We start from the raw sequence: 14,860 nt of genomic DNA, 5'->3' as shown, positions 1-14,860 counted from the left end.
GCTGGACATCAGGATGGCTGTCCTGCAGGAAGTCCTGTGGTTGGGCTTGGGCTCTCTGGGTAACTCCAGGAGGCAGTTTGCTTTGCACAAGAGGGACTCATTGCTCTTGCTTTATGCGTGGTCACAACTGTCTGTGTGACCTGTCTGTGGGCAGGCAGATCCTCCCTCCTGCCTGCCAGCTCACCACCCATCTGTGTGGCAAAGCATTCCTCCACAGAAAAAGGACCCTTTAGCCCTTCTGACCCAGCAGGAGGGCAGGGAGGCTAGCAAACACAGCAATGTCATTTGGCAGTTACTAGTGGCATCTGGAGGAGGGGAAAGGCTGACCCTGGAGGTGGGATGGTGAGGACGTGCCAGCATGGGAACCCGGGAGCAAAGAGGCAATGGAGGCAGGAAGGAGCACATGCAGGCATTTCAAAGCCGGGTGGCAGAAGTACGTGGAAAGTCCTAGAAACAGTTCTGCCCCCTCCACGAGCTGTCAAGAAAGGGGAGGAGAAATCCTCTGGGATGGGGAGGAGGGTGGGAACTGTTAGGCAGTTATTTAAGAGACGACTTTCTGGTCACTTTGCCTGAGTCCTTTGAGGAAGTACTCAGAGGCACACAACGAGCCTACCAGGGCACCCTCTCAGGAGCTCAAGCAGGTAAGAGACCCTCAGAGCAGGTCTGAGTAGCCCTGCCCCAAGCTTTGGCTGTCCCTCTGGACCTACATTTCTGTATCTCTGAAGGGTTGGGGAGGGTCAGAGGCAGCCCCTCTCTCCAGTTCCCAGTTTTTACCTCTGAGTTTGCAATGTTCAGTCCTACTTCTAAGGACTTCTTTGAACTCCAACAAACTATGTTAGGAGCACGGCTGGTGGAGAAGACTCTTTGACGGGGATGGGAGTGGGGTTGCTCCTCCAAGAGCAGGTCTGCTTGCCTAAGGGAAACCAACTGTGGAACGTGGAGTAAGGTTAGAAGAGAGGGCAAGGCCATCTGAGAATGTCCACCTGGCTAGAAGACAGCAGGTTCGGTTGCCTTGACCTGGTCATTTCTTACCCCATATTACACAGTGTCTAAACTCAAATCCCTTTCCCTTTGTTGCATCTACCAAGAAGGACAGTTCCCCCTTCTACACTCACCCAGTGGTGGGCACTACCCTCTCTTGGCCAGCGCCTGGAATGTTCCAATTCTTTGCTTTACTTGCTCTTTCCCAGAAGACTGCCTAATTGTCCAGCTCCCTACACCCTGCTTCTGGTCTCTAGGGACCAGTCAATGTGTCTTTGCTATTGACAAGACACCAGAGGGTTGTGTTCTTTTGTCTTCTTTGTCATTAAACCTTTTCTTTAATCTCCTCTGCCTCAGCTCGCCAGAGATTACCTGTAAATCCTGAAAGGTGTTTGTAGATAGCCACTCCTGTCTCCTTCTTCCAAGAGCCGCTGTCTCCTCCCAAGAGCAGATACCTTACCAAGTGTTTCTGTGCTCAGCCTTGCTCCTCTCATTGCTACAACCATCTAGTCAAGTTGATTCTGCAATGGCAACATGTCATCTTGCAAGGGTGTGCCTACTTTCTACAAACAGCCAGGTTGCCAGGAGTCACTGCACGGTGGGTCAGGTAAAGAGAGTTCAGAAACAAAGTCCCCCTTCATTTTGACCGGCTGGTCAACAAGTCCTTATTGGGCCCTGACGTTAAGGTGTGTTGTGTTTAGACTGGCTGGTCGCCTGCACAAACTCGGAGGGAAGAGGAAACAGGCCAGACCGTGTCAGAGCACAGCCTACTCACAATCCATCTGAACATAGCCACGGTCTCCACGCCACACACCCAAACAGCATCATGTGGGATTCTTGTATGGTCCATTCCTAACCCCACTATACTGTAAACTCTTGGGAAAGAGGTGCTGTTTTGGTTTCTGTTGTACCTACCTAAGTAGTAAGAAAACAGCTAGGCTCACAAGAAGCCCTCATTAAGTAGTGACAGAATTAAATGGCTGATCTATTTTATCTATCTATCTATCTATCTATCTATCTATCTATCTATCTATCTACCTATGCTATAATTAAATGACAACTTTAACAAAATATCCTAACCTGGATGTGTTTTTCTGAGTCTGATTCTCACAGTGACTTTGGTTTGGTGAGTCTCCATGAGAAGAGTAGGTACATGCACCTCCACACGTATAGGCTTTGGGGGTTTTGGGAGAGGAAAGTTCTGCTGTCTGTAGTCTTGAAAGATTTTCTTTGCTTCAGGCAAACACTCTTTCTCGTGATCTCTTTATATTTTACCAAGCAGGATGTCTCCCTGAGATCCTTGGGGAACACTCTCTGACCCTAGGCGCATCCTCATTGCCACCTCTCAACTCTCATCTGTGTGGGATGTGCATGTTGCTCTCCGTTGCTGTGCGCAGGTGCATCTCTGTCTCTCCTTTAGACTCTGGGCCACAGGTGATGCTAATCTCACACCCCTCTTCCATGGACTTTCTTCTCCCTTTCCCAAGGATCCAGTAAAGCCGAGAATGTCAGATACTCCAACAACCACCTTTGGGGGCAGGAGAGCAGTGCCCCCCAACAATTCCAATGCAGCGGAAGTTGACCTCCCGACTGAGGAGCTACAGGGCGTGGTGCCCAGGGGTGTCAATCTGCAAGGTAAGAGGAACATACTACTGTATCCAGTAGAGCCAGACCCCCTTTCCCATGAGGGATCTGTGGAAGAACTTCTCCCACTAAGATCTACAAATGGCAACTTCTAAGTCTCTGGTGTCCAAGAAAGAGTCCCCAAACTCTTTCAAGCTGCAAACACACCAAAGTCCCTGAATGACAGCCCTCGTTTTGACATTTGCTGATCTTGTCATATAGGGAAGTCACTTCCTCTTTCTATTTCTTAGCCTTTCCTTTTACAAAACATGCTGGATCTACCAAGGTCTCTTCCACCCATAATGTTCTGCACTTTGGAGAATGTTCTCTAGCTGGAAGATTCTGCTTCTAAAATATTGTGGCTGCATCTGATTGTCTGCCTTGCAACTCCTTCCTTCTCTCTCCTCCATCCATGGCTGTGAATCTCAGAGCTGGTGCAAGGTGCCAGATTCTGACAGTAATAGAGATGAAGCCCTCCATCTCCTGAGCAGCCGGCGAAGGAGGCGAGGCAAGCTGCTTCCTCTGCTTCTTGCCTCTGCCTCATCCTGAGGGACCTGCTCTGGGTGCAGTAGCCACCAGCTGACCTCCTCTTGGCCCTGTCAGCTGTGACAGGGCCCAGGTGCCAGCACCAGCTTAGTGATACAGAAGTCATTCCCTTGGGGAATGAGCAGGGACATTCAGACTCTTGTCCCTGAATGGCATCTAGCTGGCAGGACATTGTGGAATATAGTTTATGCACCAAAACCCAGTTTTGTTCCTGTGGGCTCTCAGTGTTGAGATTCCTGGGGGATAAACATCTACTTGCTGAGGTAGGTACAGACAGTCACTCTGTGACTCTTAGTGCCCAGGAACTAAGTCTCCCAGCTAAGTGCCACATTCTAAACCCGGACATTAAAGTCATAGAACTGGGGTATGCAACCAACGAGCCTCAGCTTCCTTGTTACAGGTTAGAACACTGGCCTAAAGCCATCAGTGGATATTCTTTACCTCTTTGCTACCCATGGTAGAAGTCCTTTTTGTTTTTTATAAGAATGCAAATAAAATCGAAAAGACTGCAGACACCAAGCTCTCCCATGAGTCACCTGGGGGATATTCAACTTTCTTGTAAAATTCCCGTCTGGCAGAGAAGGCACGGTACTCTGGGAAGGAGTACATTGGCTCCAGCAGAAGTCAGACATAGGGAAAGAAAGAGGAAGGGGTTCAGACACCCACACCAGGATTCATGAGAACACGTGGATCTCCGGGCAGGTGGTAAAGAACCCCAAAAATATCTCTGGTTCAGGAGGCAGAAAACGCAGCTGTCCATCCCAGAACGAGTCATCTAAGTCCCCAAACCTTAATTTTCTCATTGGCAAAATAGACGCCATGTGCAGGGTGTTCCTAAGGACTGGATAGATATTGCCTGTGACAGCATCTGACCCACCACACACGACAAGTGATGGCCAGTGAGCCTGCATGTGCACAGAATCCTTCCCCATCAAGTTCAGGACATCACCTATGGAGAACCTAAGGAAATTATAAATCTGAACCAAATGTTGCCAATGATATATAAAATTCATCAGTGAACCTGAATGGTCAGTTGATTATTATTTTTTTTATCCTTATACCTGAGATAATTGGTTTTCTGTACATCTACCTTTGGAAGCAGAGATGGGGAATAATTCATCTATTTTGAAAAAGCAGTCTTTATTTGCTGTATAATCATGTGTCCACAGCCCACATGATTTGTTCCCACACAGCCTTCATACACACAGGAAAGTGAGGGGCCAGTGACCAGCGGCTGATCTGAATGGATGAAAACAGCCAGTCACAAACTAAATGACTCAGCATCCCTAACCACTATAACTTATTAATGAAATATCTCAGCGTCCATATTTCAGTATGTGTTTGCTCAGGGTTTTTCACTGTATACTGTGAGGATGGAGCTTATGAATCAAGAATCATAGCAGAGTAAGCTCAAGAGAGCTGGACAGGAGAAAAAATATCAGCGGACATACTCTTTGAATCAGGCTATTACTTTGCAGAGTACGAATTTCTGTTTGTTTAAAAGCACAGAGAGTTTGACACTAAATATACCAAGTCTTCCCACTCCACCCCATCCCCAAATCATCGTAGAAAAGGGAATTATGAATGCCAAGGAAGGCAGTAAGGTTTTTGCCCTGGTTCACATAATCATCTTGCAGTTCACCCAGTGGCCACTAGTGGACCCCGGGAGCACTGATGCCCTCTGACTTCAGGGTAAAAGAAAGGAAATGTCTGGCTCTACTGATGGTTACTGGGAAATCTTCATGAATATCCAGTATACCCAGAATATTGCTAATGTGTGTATATAACAGACTTTCACCAGCTGGAAATAGTTGATTAAGAACCGTTTTATGAGAGTGAAACATGCCATATTCCCAACCACTTGAAAGGCTGAGGTAAGAGGATCGCTTCAAGGCCAGTCTGGAAAACATAGCAAGCACCCTTCTCAAAATATTATTTTAGTAAAGTTAAAAAAACTACATCAGACTATACAAACTTATATAAGCTTCCCCAAATGCTTTCTATAGTATTTTAAGAAAAACAGATATATTTGAGATTTTAACAGAACCTCAGACATAGGACCAAGCTGTAAACATGTCTGAGGTCATCACATACTTTTAGAGATCCTTTGTGTTTCCTGTGTGTCCCATACAGGAAAATTATCACGAATATATGCTCATATTACTTATAATGACATCCATTGTTTGTTTGTGTGTGTGTGAGTGTGTGTGTGTGTGTGTGTGTGTGTGTGTGTGAGCACTGTGGGTGTACATGGAAGCTAGAGATTAATGTTGGCTGTCATCCTTTATTACTTTACCTTATGTATTGGGACTGGGTTTCTCACAAACCTAGCTCATCGGTTTGGCTAGTCTAGACAGCTTGTTCTAGAGATCCTCTGCCTCCACCTCTGAAGTCAGGGCTAGGATCCAAACTCTGGTCCTCATCCTTGTGTTGCAAGTGCTTTTACCAGCTGAGCCACCATCCCAGTCCCATCGTGGCATCAGTTTCTAAAAGACTGTTTTACACATTCAGTTGTGTTTCTGCAAAATTTCTCTAAAGCCTTCCAGGTTTCAGGTTCTGTGTGGCTAGAAACATAATGCTACATAAGACTACTTCATCCTCTTGGGCTGTGGGACTCTTTTATAAACAGAGAGGTCATTTGTAGCAGTTATTAGCATATCTACATGGCAGGTCTGTTGTTTGGGGTCAAACAAGGAAGCAAGAATGGCCTGGTAAATGTCCAAATGGAGGTAGATCCAGAAGTTTTTTTTAGGATAGTGGGGGTTTGAGTGTTTTCCTAAGAATTTATTTCTTCCCATAATTCTTTGTCAGAACTAAACCAATCTCTCAATCAGTTAGCAATCAACTTCTCCTTGGTGCCAAGAAGACTCTTTTGTTCAGGGTTATTGAAAGAATGAGAAAGACATTCATTATGTGATGAATAAATGGAGTTATGAAGTGAAGTTCATCTTACCCAGTTTACAGAAAATAGATTTGTCTGTCTGAGAACAAGAAGAGGAAGTCAGTCTCTAACTTCAAGTGGCTTTCATTCTAAAGAGAAAAAGAAAAGGAAAAATAACTGCAATTCAGTCTAATAAAGACTAATTGAAATTTTGGTAAATTGCAGTAAAACAGAGAAAGAAATAGGTCTTGTGGCATAGTGGAGCAGGGAAGAGGATGAGGAAGGTTTCTGGGTAACAGAGTCATCTCAGTTGCGTCTTATAAAATGACAAAGAATGTTTCAGACACACTAGACATGGTAGTAGAGACTTCTAATTCTAGCATTTGGGAGATGGCAGTTGAAGGATAAGCCAGGATCATCCTCAGCTAAGTGATGAGTTCAAGGCTAGTTTCTGTGATTAGGAGTCTCTCTCTCTCTCTCTCTCTCTCTCCAAATTCTAAAATAAAAGGAATAAAAACTTGTAATCCCAGTGCATTGAAGGCTGAGATCTTGAGTTTTGGAGTAGTCTGTACTATATACAGATGATGTAGACCACATGTCAAATGAAGAAAGAGAGATGAGGTAGAGAAATTACTTCCTGGACAAGAAGCTTGATGTGCAATCATGAGGACCAGATCCTCATACCCACGTTCTTAATGAGGCATCATGCACACAGTCCTCTAACACCAGGCCTTGTGGTGAGAGAAGACAAGGATGGCTGAGTTCATCTGTTTTCAAACTAACTGAGAAAACTCAAATCTCAAGCTCAAGGAGAAACCCTGCCTTAAAGAAATACACATAAAATGATTGAGGATGGCACCCAAATCCAAAATCCTTCTTTGACCTTCAATTATGTGTCCAGACATGCATACGACCCAACACCTACACACACACACACACACACACACACACCACCTGGTAGGCAGAAAAGAAATAAGACCCTTTTAAAAGTTGAAGGAAGAGAGCAAGAATATATAGAAAATTATTTTAAGACAGCGCATACTTAGTGGTGAGAATTAGCTACAGGACACAGAAAAGATAAGCCTTAGAAACTTGGCAGGGGTCATATTACAATAAGCTTTAAAGATCCCACTGTCTTTCTATTCCTCTGAACACAGGAGACTTGCTGTGGACTCTTATTTATGGTTTATAAGAGTAATTTTCATAGCAAATAGAAAATTGAGTGGAGATATTCCAGGCTAGAGGAAATGTAGACCAAGAAAAACGTTTAGCCTCTGGAGAAGGTGTGAGTCTCATTCCTCTTGTTCTGGGATTTCTGAAGCATTTTAGGCTATAGGATTTCTTAGTAGCAACCGTTTAAATAATAACTGTGGAAGAAAAATGTCTTTAATTGTTCTAATTATACTTTCTCCTCCTGAGTCACCAAGAGATGTGGGAGAAAAGCCTTCCTGTGGCTCTTCCCATCATAAACAGACCTCCTTCCTCATGCATAGCATGAATGCCTATAGCTTAGTAATAATGTTACCAAAGATTTCAGGGAGAACTCAGCTCACCAGGGAATTCCTCGAATATGAACCTAAACATTTAACTTATTTCAAGATTCCATCTGTGACAGGTATAATCATTCTCAGAAGAATATTTTTGTAACCCGGGGAGAAGATAATCCACTTTTTTTCATATTAGGGAGAGAGTAGGAGGGTAGGGAGGGAGCTGACACTCGGGGAGAGACTTTCTTCCTTTCTTTAACAGCCCATTTTCTCATGTGTTTGGAATTAGACGAAATTGTGTTAGGTAGACTTTTTGAAAGCTGTCACTTTGAAAGGGCAAGCTGCCGAGTTTCTAGCCATGATATAACTTTAAATAAAGAAGAAGCAGTGACTTCCCAGTGTTCTATTTTCTAGGAGCTGGCCTTGGACAGGAAGATGTGAATTCACTTGCTGCCTGGGCTGAGGGAGGCTTGAACAATGACGAAGCTCTTTCTATCTAAGTTAGGTCTTGTTAGACCAATAGACAAAGCGCCACCCGTCCACCAGCTTAACAGATGTTTTCTGTGTACCATACACTTGGAGAGAGGACCCTGGTAGACAAATGGGCACTAGAATGCCTTATGTCATTTTTATACCTCTGCTCATGTTCCATGGTAACCAACTGCAGAGTCCTTGCTATAATTACGCACTGTAAGAACCAGATTCTGTTCCTGGTGTGCTCCGTGTGTAACCACTCACGGTCAACCAGGCAAATGTCATTCGGTCAGTGACACCTGCTTCCCCGTCACTAACTCTCAGTACTGTGATTCGAATGTAGTTTGTTCCCGAAGGTTCGTATGCTAAAACTTGGTCTCAGTGCGGTGAACTGACAGGCAGGGCTTAGTGGAAGGTCCTTGTGTCACTTGGAGTGTGCCCTTGGAAGAGATTAAGGTCCTTCTTATGGGACCCTGAGCCAGTAGTTTTCATGGAGGTGGGTTTTTATAAAAGACGGAGTCTGATTGTAGAGCACTCTCTGCAGGCCTGGCCATGAAATCTCTTCTTCTCTGCCAGCTTCTGCCTTTAAGATGCCAGGTGTCATAAACCATGAGGCATTGTTCAGGTCCCTCACTAGAGCCAGAATATGTGGTTTAAACTGTCCATCTTCAACCACCCCATCTTTCTCCTCTCTTCCCCTCCCCGCTCCTCTCCTCTCTTCCTCTCTCCTCTTTTCTCTTCTTTTCTCTTCTCTTCTCTTCTCTTCTCTTCTCTTCTCTTCTCTTCTCTCCTCTCCTCTCCTCTCCTCTTCTCTTCTCTTCCTCTATCCCTCCTTCCCTCTCTCCCTATCAATAAGTAAATCCTTTCTTTATAAAAACCCAGCTTCAGATATTGCATTACAGTAATGAAAAACAGATTAGAATACCCAGTGAGTCCACTGAGCCATTAGAAAATTACTCTGAGGAAAAGGCAACATGACCGCCATTTCTATTTTTAAAGAATAAGCCGCCAGTTTTATCTTTCCACACATCTTTCACGTTTGCCTGGCATCTCGAACTTGATTGCTTTGTTTGAAATCTTTTACCTATCAGAGTAGCTTTTAATCTTCCACACCTCAGCCAAGTTTAATTTTTGTGTCCTTTTCTTTTCCAAGTTTCACTTTTTAAACAAAATGTTTTCTTAGTTGAGATTGTTTTAAAGTAGATTCTTAAAAGATTAAATGGGATTTTTTTATTTAGCTTTGCTCTGGTTTCTCCTCACTTAGAATGAAGTGTTTTCCTATGAATTTTTCCCTTCTTTTCCAAAGGCACTGGCTTATTAGGGTGATGTTGTAATAAAAAAAAATCAAGACACTCAAAACATGATTTTTGAAAGTTCAATGCTTAAAATTTAATATCCGCAATAGCAGAGCAATAGGCATAAACACATACACATATGTACACATATGCCGATACCAGCTATGTGCATGTACCTTAGTGTCATGTACTTTGTAGATGTGTGAGCAACTGAGTAAGTGTGCAGCTTAGGGGGCAATATCCTGATTCCTGGTCTGTCATTCTCACCCTTATTCCTTGGAGACTGAGTGTCCCAATAATCTTGGAACGTACCATTTGTTTGCGAGACTGGTGGAAAACAAACTCCAGCCATGCCCTTGCCTCTGTCCTCTACAGTTCGAGGGTCACAGGAGTGTATGATTACACCCAGATCTCAAGTGGGTGCTATGGATCCGAACTCAGATCTTCCTGCTTGCACAGCAAGCACTCCTTACCTATCTCCTAGGTCCTATATATTGTTTCCGAAACAAACTGTATGTGTTTGTTTTCACTAAGAAAAAAAAAATCCCAAGAAACCATAAGATAAGGCGTGTGTGTGTGTTTTGTCTGTCTTTCTTAGGCTTGACACTCTAACTTTCAATAGCACCTTTACTTACCCTTTGTTCCAAACAGCATGAAGACTTGGTGGTCTTATCCAATAGGAAACTAAAGTTCTAATGCGGAGGCCTTGGTAACTTCCAATCCTCTTCTCCAAAGGGCCATGTGGCCCTCAAAATTACTTGTCTAGAGAGTAAACTGCCTGGTGAATGATATTTAAAGAACTGATATATTCGCTTCTGTGGTTAATGAATGAAATAATTCCTTTTAAAATGAAAAAAAAAAAAAACATCAAGACCCAAATGTTTAGATATAAGATTTATTTAAGTGAAAAGCAGCAATTGGGACATTGGTGGCAATTGATCATGAGGGAGGGAGGGAGGGTAGTGTATATGGAGGCAAAAAGGGGAGTACCTTAGGACCTGTAGAGTGTATGACTACACCCAGATCTCAAGTGGGTGCTATGGATCTGAACTCAGATCTTCCTGCTTGCACAGCAAGCAATCCTTACCTATCTCCTAGGTCCTATATATTGTTTCCGAAACAAACTGTATGTGTTTGTTTTCACTAAGAAAAAAAAAATCCCAAGAAACCATAAGATTTCATGCCCTACAGGGAGACTGATCTCAGTACATTCTTTACCCTAGAATGGGCAACTGCTCCCTAACTGGCCTTCCAGATAGCAAGACTGACACCATTCCAACTCTCCTCCACTCTGTCTCCAGAAGTGGTTTAAACTTCTGTGTATGAACTTAATCATTATGAAGTTTACTGCTTTGGGTTTTAACTGGATCCTCAATACAAAGTCTAAACCCCGCCCCCCGAACAAGGCTGATGAGGCTTGCGGGAGCTCCTGGCCTTGAGCCCTCATTGTGCTCCTCAACTCCCCGCAGCCAGCTTACTGTCTTCCAGCTTCTTTTGTGATCATTCACCCTCTTGCCTGAACTGTTCACCCTCTTGCCTGAACCGTTCTCCTTTCCTGATGCATTCTTCCCCAGCTGTCTTCATCAACATTGAGGGTCAACTTGACAGAGCCTAGAATCACCTGAAAAGGGAGTCTCAGTTGCGTATTTACCCTTACCAGCTTGATCCTCAATTATGGCTATCAGGCAGTGAGGAGGCAATTGCCTAATCAATACTTGTATTCATGGCTTGGGAAACAACACAAAATAGCACTCTATGGAAATCGGACAGCAGTGAATTGTAAATGTACTGAATACACACTGAAGGTCCAAAATGATCATAACTGTGTGCAACAATGGAGCAATTCTACAAGCAGAAATATAACATGAATGCATGCAAGGCCTTAAAATGGAGCCACAAACTAAAAAACAGTTGCATAAAAATATAGCCAAATAGCTGCCCAGGTAAGAGATCTTTGGGTGTCTGGGCTAAATTGCTATCCACTATTGATAAAAAAGACATCAGAATGTGTTTTAAGGATTTTGCTTCAGCAGATGCTTAATGTAAAATTCCCTAGTAAGATATGAGTGTCCAATGATGCCTGAGATGAAGAAACAAAAATGTGCTTTATTTTTACAAGATTCATTAATGGTCTCATTGTAGTTTACTAGAAAAACTACAGCCAGAATAATGTATTTTAGTCAAGGGAAAACTCTTCATGAGAGAAATTAACAAAATTAAATCTACTATGAAACAGAGAAATTCATAAAATTCTGGAAGTGACTACTTTAAAATGGGTAAAAAATTGAGGTGATGTTACTCAGAGGGTGTCTCCGAGTGGTCTTTAAATTCCAGTGTATCAGACAGAGACTTGCTCTGGATCCGTGTGGAAGTCCAGAGCCAGAATGTGTGAAAATCCACAGGGAAGCAGACATCAGGCCATCTTGAGACCATCTACCCAAGGTGCCTTTGTCTCTGGGATTCAGTGAGGTTGTGATATTGGGGCATTCCTTCCACCCCTGCTCATGAATGGAGAACCCATGGACCCATTTTGAGATTTTGGATTGATGATGATGAAAATTAAAAGATATTTTAATCCTGTTAAGAAAGAGGATTTTGTATGTGTGAGAAAGAACGGAGAGAGAGAGTCAGGGAGAGGGTTGTATACTAGTTTATATGTGTGCTCTGTATGTGCTCACACATTGGTGCATATGTATACATGCACGTGGAGACCAGAGGTCAACATCCAGCTTCCTCTTGAATCATCAATCACCTTATTTTTTGAGACAGAGTCTCTCAATGAACCTGGAGCTAGACTGCCTAGCCATCAAGCCTTGGGGCTATGTCTGTGTCCTCTCCTCCAGCCCTGTAATTATAAATGCTTGATGTTGTCACCTGACTTTTAATAGGAACTGGCAATCTAAATTCAGGTCCTCATGCTTGTACTTTACCCAGTGAGTTGTTTCTGCAGCCCCACACTAAAAGGCATAACCTTCAACAGTTGTGTATTCCCAGCTCATTCTTAGGTTGCTGTAACATTGGAATTGTGGCTTTAATAAAGCCATAGAAGTTAGAAGAAAAGGCACCATGGAAAAGAGAGTTTCCAAAATTGTACATCTGTAGCCTCCAGTTTAAAGGAAAAAGTGCTTTTTGGGAGCCCCCTGTAAGTTGACAAGTCTTCATGTTGAGGCAAAAGTAAAACAATGTCTTGTACTTTACTTGCCTGACAGCATAGTCAGAGGATCCCATGAAGTGCCCCACCACATTGAGGGGCTCCATCTGAGTTCATGAGCCACTGCAGGTTGATGGTCCCACTCTGCACCAAGTATAGTACCAGACCCACCTGCTATAGCTCAGTCTCCATAGAAACTTTCCAGGTAACAATATTCTCAATTGAAAATGGAGAGAGCTCAAATCTAGAAGTGCAGTGAGGCAACAGTCTTGTATTGTTTTAATAAAATGCTGATTGGTCAGTAGCCAGGCAGGAAGTATAGACAGGGCAATGAGAACAAGAGAATTCTGGGAAAAGGAAAGAGTCAGTTTGCAGTCATAATCCAGACACAGAGGAAGCAAGATGAGAATACTGATAAAAGGTACCAAGCCATGTGGCTAATACAGACAAGAATTATTGGTTAATGTAGGGTGTAAGATGTTAATAAGGAGCCTGAACTCATAGGCCAACCAGTTTATAACTAATGTAGACCTCTGAGTGTTTCTTTGGGACTGAACAGCTGTGGGACTGGGTGGGACAGAAACCTCTGTAAACATAGAAGGAGATTCTTCCTATTCATGGAATTTTGAGACTCAAATTTCAAACTCAGTTTTACCTAAACTTTGACTTTATCTAGAGTGTTTCAGAGACTGCCAAAGTTAAATTTGAGGGAATGTTGGGTGTCCTCCAAGCATAAGAGTAAAGCATGCATCAAGTATCAGGCATCTGGGAAAAGAGAGGCCAGGCTACCTGACCCAGCATCCCCTAAAAGGAACTCCAAGCATATGTACAGAAACCAATTCCCCCACTCAGTCTCCTAAACTACAATGTAAACATTTCTGCCTTCAATGTGGTGACCACGTGCATGACAGAATGAAGACAGGGCAAGAGGGGAGCTCGCCTTTCTTCAGGGCTAGCATGTATCACACTCTCTAAATGTTCCTTTCACTCAAGGAATCTCGTGTCACCAACATATGTGTAAGCCTCTGCGGGACTTTGTTACCTGACACAAGAATCTGCAAAATAAGTGCATCTATGCAAAACTACATAAGTAGCAAACATGTAGTTGATATGTATACTCCTGACTCCAAGAGACAAGAAAGCCATGGAAATTTTGACATCAAAAAGACAAGAGTCTGACATCTAGATGGCTCATTTAGGAGCCAAGGAAGTGTGAGTCTGACTCTGCCCATGCCAGTGGACATGATTGAATGTTGTCAGACAGAAAAGCTGCCTTTCTTTCTAGAGAACGGTTCCCCTCCCCATCTCTGCCTTTGAGGAATCAGATCTACTTTTAGAATTACAGTCTGAAGACATCTGACCCTTCCTGGGGTGGGAGAAGAAGTTTGGATTAATGGCTAGCTTTTTGCCTTTGAAGATTTTTCAGATTTGATTCCTCCTTTTTGAAAGATGGGGTAATTGAAGTGGCAATATCACACAGGGAGGCATAGTCATGGTGGGAAGGATCTGACTTAAAACCCAGCATGAGATGGAAGGCTTGAACTCTGACCCTTGCTTCTCTGTTTCTAGATCTATAAACTAGGTACCTGTCTCTCCCAAAGTGAGTATTCTGTGCTCTGAAATGAGCTCACAGGTGGAGAGAGGTTAAAAAATATCTGTCTTCCAAAACAAGAGGTTGATTCTCAAATCTGCTGCCCCTCCCTTCCCTTGCAATTTCATTCAGCTGATCTTCTTCTAGAAAAATAGCCTTGATTATTGAGAGTATATTTAGGTCAAATACCTTTAATGGTTTCCTTATTTTGCTTTCTGCATGGACAGATTACCTGACTGTCACAGCTGTTCACCTGTTCAAAGAGAAATGGGACAGCAACAAGATTGATCACCACACAGACAAATACGACAACGACAAGCTGATTGTCCGTAGAGGGCAGACTTTCTACATCCAGATTGACTTCAATCGTCCATATGTCCCCAGGCAGGATCACTTCAGAGTGGAATATGTCATTGGTGAGTGCTGTCTGCCCTAACTATGATACCAGGGGCCACATTGCACAAAGAGGTGGGAACTGGTATGACTATACTCTTCCCAAGTCCTATATTTAAGACTGGTTGGAGGAATGGTCAAATTGGTCAAGCATCAATCATTTGAAAAATCTTGCATGTTTAGCGTAAAAAGTCATTCAACTGTTTTGTTTTTCTCAAATAATTTTGACATCTATTGTTGTGGCTTAACTTTAGAATTGTTTAATTGGTATCACGTGCTGGGAGCATTTGCAAACCTTAGCATCTGATCTTCACATTTGGGGCCCCACAGTTAGATCTGTAAGAAGGTAGTCTCCAATGGTCCATGAGAAAAGGATGATTCACAAAATCCACAGGCCACTTTGTACTCTGTTCTTGAAGACTGACGCTGTACATTAGG

At 43.2% G+C, this 14,860-nt stretch overlaps 1 protein-coding gene across 1 annotated transcript in view; it reads left to right on the top strand.

The window, feature by feature from the left end:
- The first annotated feature begins 559 nt into the window (after nucleotides 1-559).
- F13a1 (coagulation factor XIII A chain) overlaps nucleotides 560-14,860 on the top strand; it is a 159,711-nt gene continuing 145,410 nt past the window's right edge. The window contains exons 1-3 of the mRNA XM_057787428.1: nucleotides 560-641; nucleotides 2,469-2,616; nucleotides 14,257-14,445. Of these exons, the coding sequence (XP_057643411.1) occupies nucleotides 2,487-2,616; nucleotides 14,257-14,445 (319 nt within the window). The 5' untranslated portion in view covers nucleotides 560-641; nucleotides 2,469-2,486. The remainder of the gene's footprint in view (nucleotides 642-2,468; nucleotides 2,617-14,256; nucleotides 14,446-14,860) is intronic.

Source organism: Chionomys nivalis, chromosome 13, assembly GCF_950005125.1.
Source record: "Chionomys nivalis chromosome 13, mChiNiv1.1, whole genome shotgun sequence".
Taxonomy (NCBI): Eukaryota; Metazoa; Chordata; class Mammalia; order Rodentia; family Cricetidae; genus Chionomys; species Chionomys nivalis.
The sequence above is the reverse complement of the archived record's forward strand: the minus strand, read 5'-3'. Positions and strand labels throughout refer to the sequence as shown.